We start from the raw sequence: 15,841 nt of genomic DNA, 5'->3' as shown, positions 1-15,841 counted from the left end.
GAGGCCCTGAACAGAGCTCGCATCTGTGTAATTATAGTATTAAAACCACATTTGTTTCAGCCAAATAACTGCAGCCGTGCAAACTCCGAAAGCAAAGCGTGCAGCGTGGTGATGTCAACTTGTGAGCTGTTACCTCATTTGACCTCTCCACAGCTGCTGCTGAGGTGGAAAAAAACGAGAGGAAAGGCGAAGCAAAGCAAAGGATGAAAATAGTGCGAGAAGGATTTTGCAAAGTGAAGGGAGATAGAGGACGGTGAAACGGATACAGCGAGGGGGTGGGGGGGGAGGAAGGACAAAGAAAAAGTCAGACACAGATGGAGAGATAAAGGGAGGAGGAGCCAGGAGACTAAGTAACAAGGAGAGGGATGGAAAGTGATGTGTCAGCAGTGAGAGGTGTAAGTTAGGACGTGAGGAGACGTTCTGCTCCTCCTCTTTCCCAACTGTCTTCCTGTTTCTCCTCCTTTTTCCTCTAAAAAGCGACCAAAACACGGACTTGGCGTGCAACATATGGACGGAGAGAGAGTAGGCATCTGCAGATGGGGTGCAATCCAGACCCATGCCTAATTTCTCTTGGCACAGTGGCCCCCAGGAGACACAACTTTTCAGCCGGCTGTAGTTCATTAGATGACTGAATGGCTCACAGTCCTTCACCACCGAGCTGGTTACCATTCTGCAGACAACAAATCAAATAAAATGCTCTGATTTTGGGAAAACTTGTTTCACTTTTATATGTGGCAGGCAGCTTAGCTTTATGTAGCTTTCGTATTACAGAGCTGAACCTGAACTCTCCTGCTGTATTTAAATTGAGACCATCTGTTTAGAGCATCTATTGGCCACCTGGGCTTTTCAGCGTCCAAATATAGTCCCACTCAAAGGGATAAATATTCACTCTTTTTAAGTTTGCTCAACAAATGCAGCTAAACCTCACATTAAATCGGATTAAATGTATCCTGCTTTAGGTCAGTTACCATTATCCAAAATTATTTCCGTTTGTTAAATTCCAGAATAATAAAAAAATGATTTTTTAAAGCTTTATATTTTTACTTATTTTCAAATTTAATAGCTTACCATTATTGCCTTATTTTTTCATAGAATGGCCTTATAAATTGGGTCGAACTCTCTGATTATTCTTCTAGTAAAATAATTTTCTGGAGTTTTGTTCCATTCCCCTGACAGTTGGCATAAATGCGTCAAGCTTTCTATTCTGTTGTTTGTTTTTAGCTCATTTATTATAGGACTGAGATCTGAAGGAACTCAGGTCCACAGATCCTGATGCTGCCACCCCTGTATGTCACAGACAGTTGGGATGGTTTACTGAGGGTTGCATGCATCTTCCCTTTTGTCCATCATCAAACCACAAAGCAGGTCACCACAAATGGAGGATTTTGCCCCTGTGTGAATTTGAAAACTGTCATCGTATCTTTTGTTTTTGTTTTGTTTTTTTGGTAATGGCTTCTTCCTCTGAATGGCTTTTCAGTTCATGTTGGTACATAGTTCTTCATTCTAGACAGTAGTTGTGCAGGAGGCTCTACTTTTGCTTTTCAAAGATGTGTGATTGTATAATTGCGCATTTGTTTGCAGCCATTTTCACGTCTGAGTGTAAACATTGAGTTGGGCGGTATAGCCAGCTGCAGCTTATTTGGATTTAAAATGACAGAAGAAAGCAGCTCAGTCTGGAAGGAGCTCAAAATAGGCAGAACTGAGCGGAATAACATGTTTGAGAACAATTTTGTGTAAAAAATGTGATGAACATGTGTTGTATCCTTTGTGCTAACCTGTTCAAGGCAGCATAGTAGGTCCCCTTTAAGGGGTGCACTTTCTTTTTGCCATGGTTGTTTCTGAATTGGGTATGCTATTTTTAGTTAGTTAGTTAATTAGTTTGTCAGAGCTGGGTGCATAATAATAATAATAATAATCTAGAGCTACTGATAATAGATCATAGCATAATGTTATCGCATCAAGACATGCTACCAAAGTGTTTGTGGTCAAATCCATGTCTTTTACAGTCTGCATGCTCAAGTGTCCACATCACATTAAACCAATAATCACCCTGAATGTATAATTGATTTTTAAACGTGGTTAGAAAGACCAGCTAGTATAATATGGATCTTTATTTTTTTTGCTATATTTTCCATTATTCATTCATTTGTGCTTCTGCGCTGTCTCCTCCACTTAACAAAAGACAAGTTTGTTGATGTAAAACAGCTGCACTCAATAATCGGCTCCATGTGGAGCACATTTGGAAAGTTCAGTGCCAGCTTATTATTCACATGTCATCAGTGGCTTGGCATGTCTGCTCTTCATAATAACACCAGACCCTGCTTTTAGCTCCTTCTGCTCAAGCCGACGTTCACATTAGATATATTGAACTTTGTCATGGCCTCGCTTGGTTCTACAGTCTGTCTGAGCTGCGGTTTCCATGGCACTCGTGTCAATCCTGCTTTGAACTGGCTCTGCATAAAAGGTCGTCTGAGGACAGTTTCTGCTTGAACGGCAGCTCAGCCGTCCAATAAGGTGATTTTCTGCGGTGGATTGGACCGTAGGAAGCCTCCCACCGCTGCCTAAGCTCTTCCGGTTGTGTGTGCAGGACGCTCACGTGACAGCAGTTGGAAAAGAGCCATTTACTCTAACAGAGTTATCTGGATCCCTGCTCTTAACTTGTCTCACACCAGATATTGTTTGAATAGAAAGCGTGCACAACATGCCAACACTCTCTCTGTCAGTTTGTAAATCTCAAAGCTGTTAAGTTTGAAGAATGCTGAAGGGTTCAGGAGGGGTTTAAGACAAATGTGTGTCTTAAAGTTGGCCTACAGTAATGACATGCTCTTTAAATTTTATGTACTGTTCTTTCAAGCTGCATTACTTTTTTAATGATCTTTGAAATTTGTCTTGCTTAGTGGTTCTCCGGGTTTTCTGGAGGAAAGTTGAATGAGGGCCGATGGTTAAAAGAAAGAAAGGAGTAAATATTCACACACAAAAAGACAGAATTTCTGCACTAATTTCACATAGTTTCAATAAAAAAACTTGAATATTCCTAAAAAACTTAAAATTTTCCATGATTAAAGGTTAAATTAACAATATATTCTGTGACATTACTAAATCAGACACTTATAATTTTTCAGAAAAAGAAATGATTGGGACAAAGTAAAATTACTTCCATTTTAGCTTCAACTCAATTCAGTTTATTTATGTGCACTGCAAAAACAAAATCTTTAGTGTTTTTGGTCTAGTTTCAAGTGCAAATACCTCGGTACACTTGAAATAAAACAAAATTAACTTACAAGTAATTTTTCAGTAAGATATAGGATCTGGATTTAAATATATTACAGCTTAATATTGTCGAAAAAGTATTAGTTCCATTGGCAGATTAATTCCCTTATAACATGGGAAAATGTCTTGTTATATATGACATAATCTGCCAGTGAAACATGTATTTTTTCATCAAAAAGAAAGAGTTAAACTGAAAAGAATTGAAGCTGGCAATCACAAATACTTTACATCTGCCATGTTTGATCCAGAAGCAGTGATGCAACAAAACGCTGCTTCCTCCGCGCCGTCAGTTCCTCTGACCTGGACCGACCCACAAGTCTCTCTGGTGGATATAATCTGACCTGCATCTCTTCCTGTTCCCCGGTGATCCCTTTGTTCTTTGACATCAGAGCGGGCTACACCTTTACTCCGGAACCAAATCAGCTGCACCAACCGGATATTTTTATTGAAACTCAAGCTGCAATTTTTTTTAATCTACTTTAAAGACGCAGTTCGAATGCAAAAAAAATAACATGTTATGTTGCGCTCCAAAGATACACATTAGGATGTATTATATAATCATTAGAAGAAGATGGAAGACAGGAGAATAAAACAGATACTTGTAATTCCTTTCTTCAAATTAAAGGTACATATTTGGTAAATTAAATCTTTTTCTAAGGGGTATATGAGAGCCGTTGAATGTTTCTGTAGTTCACATTCTCATCTGTCACACTGAAGCTGAAATGATGACTGGATGCATTTCATGTAGTGCAGGTGAAGCAAAATGGAAAAACCTTAGCCTTTATATATTGTAGATGAGGAAAAAAACTATTAAACAAATTGGAGTAAAGATTGTTTATGTTATGCTGCTACTATGATATTCCTAGGCATGAAAACACTGTCCTTATTTTGTGGTTGTTTATGTCCAATTAAATAAAGTAGCAGTATATCGACATGGCAGCAATTTTCAGGACATTTCCATCTCCAACATGTCTTCTTTCCTTGAATCCTCTTCCACACACACGGTGACACATGCCTAAAATATATCTTAAGCCATCTCATGTCAGTAGAGCCAGCTCATAGCTACAGTCATATTTGTGCCCAATGCCAAATCCGTTTTAGACTTACATTAGCGTTGTTGTCATTCAGTTCCACGTATCTCTTTGATCAGTCGTGTGTGGCTGTTGCTGCGTTTGCATGTTTCAGGTTGAGGCTCAACATTTTTTGGTAAATCTGTTGTATTTTATCTGGACAATGTGAAACCACAGCTCAGATTATTGTCGTTAAAGTGGACTCTCTCTGTGGGATACCGTATTGTGTTTCCTTTTTAGATGAGTGTTCTCATAACTGATGTATGCTGCAGCTGACAGACAACATGGATTACTCATTAGGCTTCTGCCAGATTGTGAGATCATTAGTTAAAAGTAGATGTGAGTGGACTCCTGCCTTGATTTCCTAAAAGGTTTGGTAATTTGCTCAAACGCTGGCAAATTAAAACAATTTTATCTTCAAAAACGAGGGCTCTCTCTGTTTCCAGAAAAACTAATTTTATTTTTGATTACATGCATTATGGTGCTTTATTTTTCTTTTCAGTTATTTGACGGAGATTAGGATTACCTTATCTGATGTAGCTTTCTTACATCATACATTGAAGAAGAGCTCAACGACTGACTGCACTTCAAAAACACAAAGTCTTACCAAGTATTTTTGTCTAGTTTTTACTCTAGGTAACCTACAAGTAACTTTTCAACAAGACATTGGAGCTTGTTTTAAGTCAATAATTTCCTAATATTGATAATAAAAAATATTTACATGAAAAATACACATACATACCCCCTTACAATGACACCTTTTTACTGTTTAATGATTTAATCTCTTGGGGTATGAAATAAAAATTTTAATTGTTTTTGAAGAACAGAGGAAGGCAGCACCTTTGCCCTGAAGGAAGCAGCTCAAATGAGGATCTTACATGGTGTTCATTGTCTGTATGAGGATTTATGCCTTCCCCAAAACTCTGTCCACGTATATTTTTTCATGCTTGGCAAAGTGGTTCCTAACAGTTTGCTGGCTGTGGTCACTATACTTCTCAATGATTTCTTCTGAGCCTCTGTAGCCAAACCAGCAGATGTTACAAAAGGTTGAGATATTCTCAATAAAAGCAGAATAGAACATTAAAATTATTGAGTCTGAACATCCCAGTTTATTAGACAGTACAGTCTCTGCTAAGCCTTGGGGCTCATAAAGTGAATCCATGAGTCTTAGTTTAAGTGACAGTCCAGAACCTCGCCCAGGTGCTTGTGGGAAAATGACTGAAGTTTCTTGAAGTCGATAGTAATTAGTTTTATTTTTGTCATGTTCTGAAATAGTTATAATTTTTTTTTGCACCAAGTAATGAAGAACTCAAGGACTGGTCCATGCTCCTCTTTGGACCAGGGTTGTGTTGTCAGCATATTTAATTAAATGTTTGTTTGTGAAAGTTCTGCAGGAGTTTGTGTTCAGAATAAAAAACAATGAAGATGAAACACATCCCTGAGGAGAGCCAGTGCTGGTTGTTGTTTTTTCAGAGTTTTGAATGTAGGGCTGGACAATAAATCAATAACAATATATATTTTGATAGACATATACATAATCAATTCAGTAATTTCACTGAATTCTGATCCAGAACCGTGTGGCATTCTGGGGGATGTAGGAAAGGCTTTAGCTGCTCATCCTCTCTCAGCCAGCTAAGCTAGGTTGGTGGTATCAACTAACTCACTCCATCTTTGGTTGCCTAGCGACAACCTGTTGCAGCAGCAGTTTAAGGTTTAGCCATCACGCCTAATAACCTCTTAAAAATATAAAACAACGGCGTGGATGGAACGGAAAAATATGTCCAACATCTCGAGAGGAAACTGTGAATCAAACAGGAAAAGTCATGTCACTAGTTTGGTAGTATTTAAGAGATATAAAACAAAAACCTAATCAATAATAATCGATATCAACTGATATAAACCTGTTATCATCCAACCCATATATACAACTCTGGAAAAAATTAAGAGACCTCTTAACATGATCAGTTTCCCTGATTTTAGGAATATGTTTGAGTAAAATGAAGATTCTTCTTTTATTCTGTGAACTTTTGACAACATGTTTCCAAAATTCCAAGCAAAAATGTAGAATTTATTTGCAGAAAATGAGAAATGGCCAAAATAATGATAAAGATGCAGAGCTTTCAGACCTCAACTAATGCAAAGAAAACAACATCATATTCATTTAGAAACAACAATAATAATGTTTTAACTCAGGCAGAGTTCAGAAATAGATATTTAGTGGAATAACCACGAGGTTACCGATTCAGACATCTGGGGTTTTGTGTGAGCCGATCCCAATTTAATACAGAAAAACATCTGAAATGACCTAAAATGTTTCTTTTTTTAAAACACAGACCTAAATGCACTTAATTACAAATTGATTTGGTAACTCTGGACAAGTTCAGCACCCTTTAATACACCAATAGCTTTACAAAATTGGTTAAACATGTAAAAACAACTTTAATTTGCAATAAGGAGGATAACAGCCAAAATACAATAAACAATCAAGAAACTGACAAAAACAATAAGTGGACTGTTTTAGTGAAAAATGTAAAAAATAAATGGAAACTTTTTTTTTTTTTCAAATGGTTCAGAAAATGCAGCTGGGAATTATAAATAACATAAAATAAGTAATAAAGTATAGAATCTGACTGAATGTGGATTGGGTACTTTGTCTCAATACCGGACCTAGAATTTGTTTTCAATATTGGGACTAATACAGATATTAATATTATCTGTAGAAATAGAGATAATATTTAGAAGAATAATGTGTACATTAAATTGGGAGTATAAAATCTGATATTGTAATCCTAAAAATCAATTTTCTTCATTTTCCTAGAGTAAGACTGAAAAAGTAACTCCTGCCTGTAAGCCTGCCACTTGCAGGATTGACAGGCAAATGCATATATTCAGAGGTAAACAGGCTGCGTGAGTGCATGCAAACAGTGAATAAATAAACAAATTCTCTCCCTCTCAGATACACCCACTGCCGAACGCACATCCATCCAAAGCGGCACAGTTTGACTTGGGCTCTTCAAGTGTGTTTCACTCTGACAGTAATTGACAAGACTCACAGGAGTGAGCAAATTCACTTGACATGGAAAGCTTTGGAGTTTTTCAGAATTCCCATCCTGGCCTTTCCAAGTGCATGTGTTTCTATGTGCGCAGGAGGGGGGATGGCGGAGAGGTGGGGAAGGATATGGCTCCGTTGTGTTTCCTGTGTCGCAGTTTACTGTTTTTTAGAGCAAGAAAAATGGGCTTATGTAACGGTCATGTGATTTAGCCAGAAATAGTGGTGGGGCTACAGCTGCTGCCTCTCCTCCTGCAGCTCGGTTCCTTGGCTTTTGGCAGCAGCCAGACAGACACACTGCGCACTGCTCCTGCTAGCTCAGAAAACAACTTCTGCTCTGTCCTGTACACGAAAAACATAAATCCCATGATGTAGATTGTAAGGATAAGTCACAGAATGTCGTCTTTGCAGATAACTGCAAGTAAACAAACAAACATGCTCATACATGACATTCAGTCAGGGCAAAAATCTCATGAGTTATGAAATAAGCATACAGGAAGGTACTTATGAACATGGACACATTTATACAACATTATATTAACACAATGTCAACTAAAGCCTGGGGGAAGTAAACATTGCATTGGGGGTCACTGAGGTCACAATGCCTCTGCGTATCTTTCAGTCTGAGCCAGCGCTGTGTTGTTTTTTTTTAATGTGTTTTATTTCAAATATTAAAAAAAATATCTATACATGTGTGTGTGTCTTCATGCATGTGTGCATTTGTGAGTGAATGACTGTGTTTGTGCATAGGCAGGAGCATGCCTGTGTGTGGGCGTACGGTGCTCAGAGGCTGGCGGACGTGTGGGAAAAAAGGGATTGAGACGCAGTTATAGAGGAGAAGACGAGTGAAAAGAGGAGGAGGAGGAGGAGGGGAGCTGTACAGTGAAGAGCTAGTGGAGCGGAAGGAAGCACTCTGAAATGGGAGATCATTGGGTTTAGCTAAGGGCTAGGCAGGAGGCAGGAGGGATTCTCGCCATGTTAGCATCACTGTCAGAAATAGCCGAGCTGCAGCCAGTGCCCTGCTTCCACCAAATCCCTCATGCTATTTACTGTATAACGCACTAGCAGTCATATATGGTTGGTAGCATGAGAAAAATAACTAAGTCATTTCATTTTCACAAGGATGTTTATGAATTTTCAAATAATTTACGTTTTTTTTTTTTTTTTTAATTCCAGGTGACTCTTCTCCATGATTGTCAAATATCACTTTTTTTTCATAATGCGTCATGTGAGGCCCCAAATTCATGAGGTCTGTTTGTTCTTTCAGGTCAGCACAACTACCTGTGCGCTGGCAGAAATGACTGCATCATTGATAAGATCCGAAGGAAAAACTGCCCAGCCTGTCGGGTACGGAAGTGTCTTCAGGCTGGGATGAACCTGGGAGGTGAGCTGCTTGAAATTCCAGATTTGCTCTGTCACATGTCAGCACCTGAGGAAGCGTGAGTCTGTTTATAGGGAGTGATAGATATGGAAAAGTAGGTCTGGCTGTAGTAACAGGAGGCCTAGAGATGCTGAGTCATTAGATGTTCATGAGGTTAAATCACGTCTACTGTATTTCATGTTCTGATGAAGGCTCAGTGTTGAGTTTTAGTAAAAATTACACTGTTTAAGAAGAGTCTTGATGGTGTGTTAGGGCGATAGAAAGAAAAATAAAGAAAATTATTAGAATAAAGTCGTATGAGAAGTTGAAATAATAGAAGAATATAATTACAATATGGGAATAAAGTCATAATATTTCAGGAATAAAGTCGCATAATATTGCGAGGATAAAGTTGTAAAAGCATGACTGTATTTGATAAAATATTAAAATAATTCATTTCACTGTGGTATTGAATGAATTAGATTTTTTATACTAATACCAAGTAGATAAACTCACTCCTTTTCTGATACTCAACAAAATATATAAAAAGAAAACCATATTGCACAAATGAGTTCCTGAACATTTTTGCAAAACTTAAATTCTGTTTTATGTACCTGTAATATTTCTTGGGTGAGTTTTCATTGTTCAGAATTAAAAACAGTGATATTGGAGCAATGAAGCATCAATAACGTAATATTTCATTACAGTTATAGTTTAAAAGCCACATATTGCCATCCCTTCCAGTGGAAACGAACAGGTGTAATGAATTTTAAATAAACTGCACCCATCCCGACTCCTGACAGCAAGAGAAAGGAAAAATCAGAAGTTTGATCTGGCTTACAACTTGCTAAGTCAGCAAAAATACTTTACAAGTTGTACCTAAATTGTGCCTTTGACATAATTTATAACACTTTCATAGCATTTAACTCTGGTTCTTGTGATTGATTTAAAACATATCTTAGAACATACATGCTCTATAATATTCTCACCTGTTAAAATCTCTGAAAAGGCTTTAATAATAATGTAGCTCCTTCTCTTTACCTCCATGAAAGTCTTTTTTTAATAAAACATATCCACTAAGGTTGGCGTTCGAGTATAAGCAAGGCAATCCCTTCAGGATTTTGGAATTTATTGTGATTTTTTTTGCAATTAAAATCACTGATTTTGCAGTGATATTTTAGAAATGTGAGTGGTTTAGTAAAAGTAAGAAATACTGCCACCTGCAGTCTCTTAAATTTTTTCTTTTTTACAATTTTGCGGAAAGTTAGCAGTAAACTCATATCAGCATACACTGGCGTGGAAAAATTTGGAAATTTGTTGATTTTGTGTGAATTTCTGAGATTATGGAATCGTGAAAAACTGGAGAGATTGACTGGGAGATAAATGGAAAAAAAAGAAGAAAAAAACACTGTTGATAATCAACCATTAAAAAATACTGAGGATCCTCCCAAACAAAGAGTTAAAAAAATGAAAATAGGCATTATTTTAGAGTAATATTTCTAAAGTAGATTTATTAATAATGACTCTAGAAAACCTGAACCATCTTAAACCTATTAGTTATTGTACACAAAAAAAGACGAGTGTTAAAGAGGGTCCTGAAGCAGAAAACCAATACCAACAACATGATCGGTTTCAATACACAACCTGTTGTCCCAGTCAGTCATAAAAAAGCTTTTGTAATTAATGTTTAATATGCAACAGGATCAAAAGTAACACTGTATTGTTAATTATTTAACAATTAAACTATCAAATGGCAGTACACCTCTAGAGTTCATCTGAATACCACCAGTCACTGCTTGAACGTTCAGGAACTACCAAGAAGAAAATATTTCAGAATTTAACTCTCATGATTCAGAATAAAGTCTGAATAACAACAAATGACTGCTGAGTTAAATAAACACAACACACAGAGGTCAGTTTCCAACTGAGGTGATAGATGATGAAAACGTATGAGTTATTATGAAAGCTCAAAGCGGATGATGAATGAGTCCATACTCCATCATTTTAGCAGCGTTTTAGTCCATTGAATAGGTTTCAAGTTGCAAATAAAGAGATAAACAAACTAGAAATCTCAGCAAAGTTTTTGTATTAATACATATTGTGATTACTGCAGCAGTTAAAAAGTTGAATGAGAAATAGTATTGTGCTCAAATTGTTATTTTTATTTTTTTTTTTTTAAATTGTAAAACAATCTAACCCAGACTTGACAACATATGGTGGATATAAAACATCTCCTAAATGTCTGGTATGTTTTTTTATTTGTTTGTTTTTTATTTTGAGATTTTAACCAGGTCTGAACATTCAAGATTATTGGAAATCCTTCTCCAGTTATGACTTTCCTCACAGTTATTTGGTGAAATAAACTCACTCTGTCTCAGACACGGAACATAATCAGTGAAGCAGTCAAATTACCATTACTGTTAAAGACCAAAATACGTTTTCATTTATTACACATTCCTGTATTGTAAAATGTGTGAGTGCCAGAATTTCACAGCTTCTTCTCTGATTTAATTGGTGGATGTATTTTATTGATACAAGATAACAGAGGTAAACTTAATAAATTCAATTATGGAGTTCAAAATACATTGAAAACTTATGCACTTTAATCATGAGCTGACATTAAAATGGATAATTAATTTGACTCCAGGGAATTTAAAATAAGCTTTTTTATTGATAATTTTAACAAGCTAATGTTCTTGTTAATGAGAGCTTGAAAATAAGTGTGGATGGAAAGTTGAGGGTCAGCTCAATAATGTTGCATTTTATGAATAAATTTTCCAATAATATATTCTCAAATATGACCAGGCTGTCCATAAAATCACGAGTTCAAGCAAAACTGAATTATTTTAAGAAATANAAAGACCAGCTAGTATAATATGGATCTTTATTTTTTTTGCTATATTTTCCATTATTCATTCATTTGTGCTTCTGCGCTGTCTCCTCCACTTAACAAAAGACAAGTTTGTTGATGTAAAACAGCTGCACTCAATAATCGGCTCCATGTGGAGCACATTTGGAAAGTTCAGTGCCAGCTTATTATTCACATGTCATCAGTGGCTTGGCATGTCTGCTCTTCATAATAACACCAGACCCTGCTTTTAGCTCCTTCTGCTCAAGCCGACGTTCACATTAGATATATTGAACTTTGTCATGGCCTCGTTTGGTTCTACAGTCTGGCTGAGCTGCGGTTTCCATGGCACTCGTGTCAATCCTGCTTTGAACTGGCTCTGCATAAAAGGTCGTCTGAGGACAGTTTCTGCTTGAACGGCAGCTCAGCCGTCCAATAAGGTGATTTTCTGCGGTGGATTGGACCGTAGGAAGCCTCCCACCGCTGCCTAAGCTCTTCCGGTTGTGTGTGCAGGACGCTCACGTGACAGCAGTTGGAAAAGAGCCATTTACTCTAACAGAGTTATCTGGATCCCTGCTCTTAACTTGTCTCACACCAGATATTGTTTGAATAGAAAGCGTGCACAACATGCCAACACTCTCTCTGTCAGTTTGTAAATCTCAAAGCTGTTAAGTTTGAAGAATGCTGAAGGGTTCAGGAGGAGTTTAAGACAAATGTGTGTCTTAAAGTTGGCCTACAGTAATGACATGCTCTTTAAATTTTATGTACTGTTCTTTCAAGCTGCTTTACTTTTTTAATGATCTTTGAAATTTGTCTTGCTTAGTGGTTCTCCGGGTTTTCTGGAGGAAAGTTGAATGAGGGCCGATGGTTAAAAGAAAGAAAGGAGTAAATATTCACACACAAAAAGACAGAATTTCTGCACTAATTTCACATAGTTTCAATAAAAAAAACTTGAATATTCCTAAAAAACTTACAATTTTCCAGGATTAAAGATTAAATTAACAATATATTCTGTGACATTACTAAATCAGACACTTATAATTTTTCAGAAAAAGAAATGATTGGGACAAAGTAAAATTACTTCCATTTTAGCTTCAACTCAATTCAGTTTATTTATGTGCACTGCAAAAACAAAATCTTTAGTATTTTTGGTCTAGTTTCAAGTGCAAATACCTCGGTACACTTGAAATAAAACAAAATTAACTTACAAGTAATTTTTCAGTAAGATATAGGATCTGGATTTAAATATATTACAGCTTAATATTGTCGAAAAAGTATTAGTTCCATTGGCAGATTAATTCCCTTATAACATGGGAAAATGTCTTGTTATATATGACATAATCTGCCAGTGAAACATGTATTTTTTCATCAAAAAGAAAGAGTTAAACTGAAAAGAATTGAAGCTGGCAATCACAAATACTTTACATCTGCCATGTTTGATCCAGAAGCAGTGATGCAACAAAACGCTGCTTCCTCCGCGCCGTCAGTTCCTCTGACCTGGACCGACCCACAAGTCTCTCTGGTGGATATAATCTGACCTGCATCTCTTCCTGTTCCCCGGTGATCCCTTTGTTCTTTGACATCAGAGCGGGCTACACCTTTACTCCGGAACCAAATCAGCTGCACCAACCGGATATTTTTATTGAAACTCAAGCTGCAATTTTTTTTAATCTACTTTAAAGACGCAGTTCGAATGCAAAAAAAATAACATGTTATGTTGCGCTCCAAAGATACACATTAGGATGTATTATATAATCATTAGAAGAAGATGGAAGACAGGAGAATAAAACAGATACTTGTAATTCCTTTCTTCAAATTAAAGGTACATATTTGGTAAATTAAATCTTTTTCTAAGGGGTATATGAGAGCCGTTGAATATTTCTGTATTTCACATTCTCATCTGTCACACTGAAGCTGAAATGATGACTGGATGCATTTCATGTAGTGCAGGTGAAGCAAAATGGAAAAACCTTAGCCTTTATATATTGTAGATGAGGAAAAAAACTATTAAACAAATTGGAGTAAAGATTGTTTATGTTATGCTGCTACTATGATATTGCTAGGCATGAAAACATTGTCCTTATTTTGTGGTTGTTTATGTCCAATTAAATAAAGTAGCAGTATATCGACATGGCAGCAATTTTCAGGACATTTCCATCTCCAACATGTCTTCTTTCCTTGAATCCTCTTCCACACACACGGTGACACATGCCTAAAATATATCTTAAGCCATCTCATGTCAGTAGAGCCAGCTCATAGCTACAGTCATATTTGTGCCCAATGCCAAATCCGTTTTAGACTTACATTAGCGTTGTTGTCATTCAGTTCCACGTATCTCTTTGATCAGTCGTGTGTGGCTGTTGCTGCGTTTGCATGTTTCAGGTTGAGGCTCAACATTTTTTGGTAAATCTGTTGTATTTTATCTGGACAATGTGAAACCACAGCTCAGATTATTGTCGTTAAAGTGGACTCTCTCTGTGGGATACCGTATTGTGTTTCCTTTTTAGATGAGTGTTCTCATAACTGATGTATGCTGCAGCTGACAGACAACATGGATTACTCATTAGGCTTCTGCCAGATTGTGAGATCATTAGTTAAAAGTAGATGTGAGTGGACTCCTGCCTTGATTTCCTAAAAGGTTTGGTAATTTGCTCAAACGCTGGCAAATTAAAACAATTTTATCTTCAAAAACGAGGGCTCTCTCTGTTTCCAGAAAAACTAATTTTATTTTTGATTACATGCATTATGGTGCTTTATTTTTCTTTTCAGTTATTTGACGGAGATTAGGATTACCTTATCTGATGTAGCTTTCTTACATCATACATTGAAGAAGAGCTCAACGACTGACTGCACTTCAAAAACACAAAGTCTTACCAAGTATTTTTGTCTAGTTTTTACTCTAGGTAACCTACAAGTAACTTTTCAACAAGACATTGGAGCTTGTTTTAAGTCAATAATTTCCTAATATTGATAATAAAAAATATTTACATGAAAAATACACATACATACCCCCTTACAATGACACCTTTTTACTGTTTAATGATTTAATCTCTTGGGGTATGAAATAAAAATTTTAATTGTTTTTGAAGAACAGAGGAAGGCAGCACCTTTGCCCTGAAGGAAGCAGCTCAAATGAGGATCTTACATGGTGTTCATTGTCTGTATGAGGATTTATGCCTTCCCCAAAACTCTGTCCACGTATATTTTTTCATGCTTGGCAAAGTGGTTCCTAACAGTTTGCTGGCTGTGGTCACTATACTTCTCAATGATTTCTTCTGAGCCTCTGTAGCCAAACCAGCAGATGTTACAAAAGGTTGAGATATTCTCAATAAAAGCAGAATAGAACATTAAAATTATTGAGTCTGAACATCCCAGTTTATTAGACAGTACAGTCTCTGCTAAGCCTTGGGGCTCATAAAGTGAATCCATGAGTCTTAGTTTAAGTGACAGTCCAGAACCTCGCCCAGGTGCTTGTGGGAAAATGACTGAAGTTTCTTGAAGTCGATAGTAATTAGTTTTATTTTTGTCATGTTCTGAAATAGTTATAATTTTTTTTTGCACCAAGTAATGAAGAACTCAAGGACTGGTCCATGCTCCTCTTTGGACCAGGGTTGTGTTGTCAGCATATTTAATTAAATGTTTGTTTGTGAAAGTTCTGCAGGAGTTTGTGTTCAGAATAAAAAACAATGAAGATGAAACACATCCCTGAGGAGAGCCAGTGCTGGTTGTTGTTTTTTCAGAGTTTTGAATGTAGGGCTGGACAATAAATCAATAACAATATATATTTTGATAGACATATACATAATCAATTCAGTAATTTCACTGAATTCTGATCCAGAACCGTGTGGCATTCTGGGGGATGTAGGAAAGGCTTTAGCTGCTCATCCTCTCTCAGCCAGCTAAGCTAGGTTGGTGGTATCAACTAACTCACTCCATCTTTGGTTGCCTAGCGACAACCTGTTGCAGCAGCAGTTTAAGGTTTAGCCATCACGCCTAATAACCTCTTAAAAATATAAAACAACGGCGTGGATGGAACGGAAAAATATGTCCAACATCTCGAGAGGAAACTGTGAATCAAACAGGAAAAGTCATGTCACTAGTTTGGTAGTATTTAAGAGATATAAAACAAAAACCTAATCAATAATAATCGATATCAACTGATATAAACCTGTTATCATCCAACCCATATATACAACTCTGGAAAAAATTAAGAGACCTCTTAACATGATCAGTTTCCCTGATTT

At 36.8% G+C, this 15,841-nt stretch overlaps 1 protein-coding gene across 1 annotated transcript in view; it reads left to right on the top strand.

The window, feature by feature from the left end:
* The window catches only part of nr3c2 (nuclear receptor subfamily 3, group C, member 2), a 108,778-nt gene that overhangs the window by 57,872 nt on the left and 35,065 nt on the right, over window positions 1–15,841 (top strand). Inside the window, exon 4 of the mRNA XM_007562003.2 lies at window positions 8,657–8,773. Coding sequence (XP_007562065.1) covers window positions 8,657–8,773 — 117 coding nt within the window. The remainder of the gene's footprint in view (window positions 1–8,656; window positions 8,774–15,841) is intronic.

This window comes from Poecilia formosa, unplaced genomic scaffold (assembly GCF_000485575.1).
Source record: "Poecilia formosa unplaced genomic scaffold, Poecilia_formosa-5.1.2 Scaffold132, whole genome shotgun sequence".
Classification (NCBI taxonomy): domain Eukaryota; kingdom Metazoa; phylum Chordata; class Actinopteri; order Cyprinodontiformes; family Poeciliidae; genus Poecilia; species Poecilia formosa.
The sequence above is the reverse complement of the archived record's forward strand: the minus strand, read 5'-3'. Positions and strand labels throughout refer to the sequence as shown.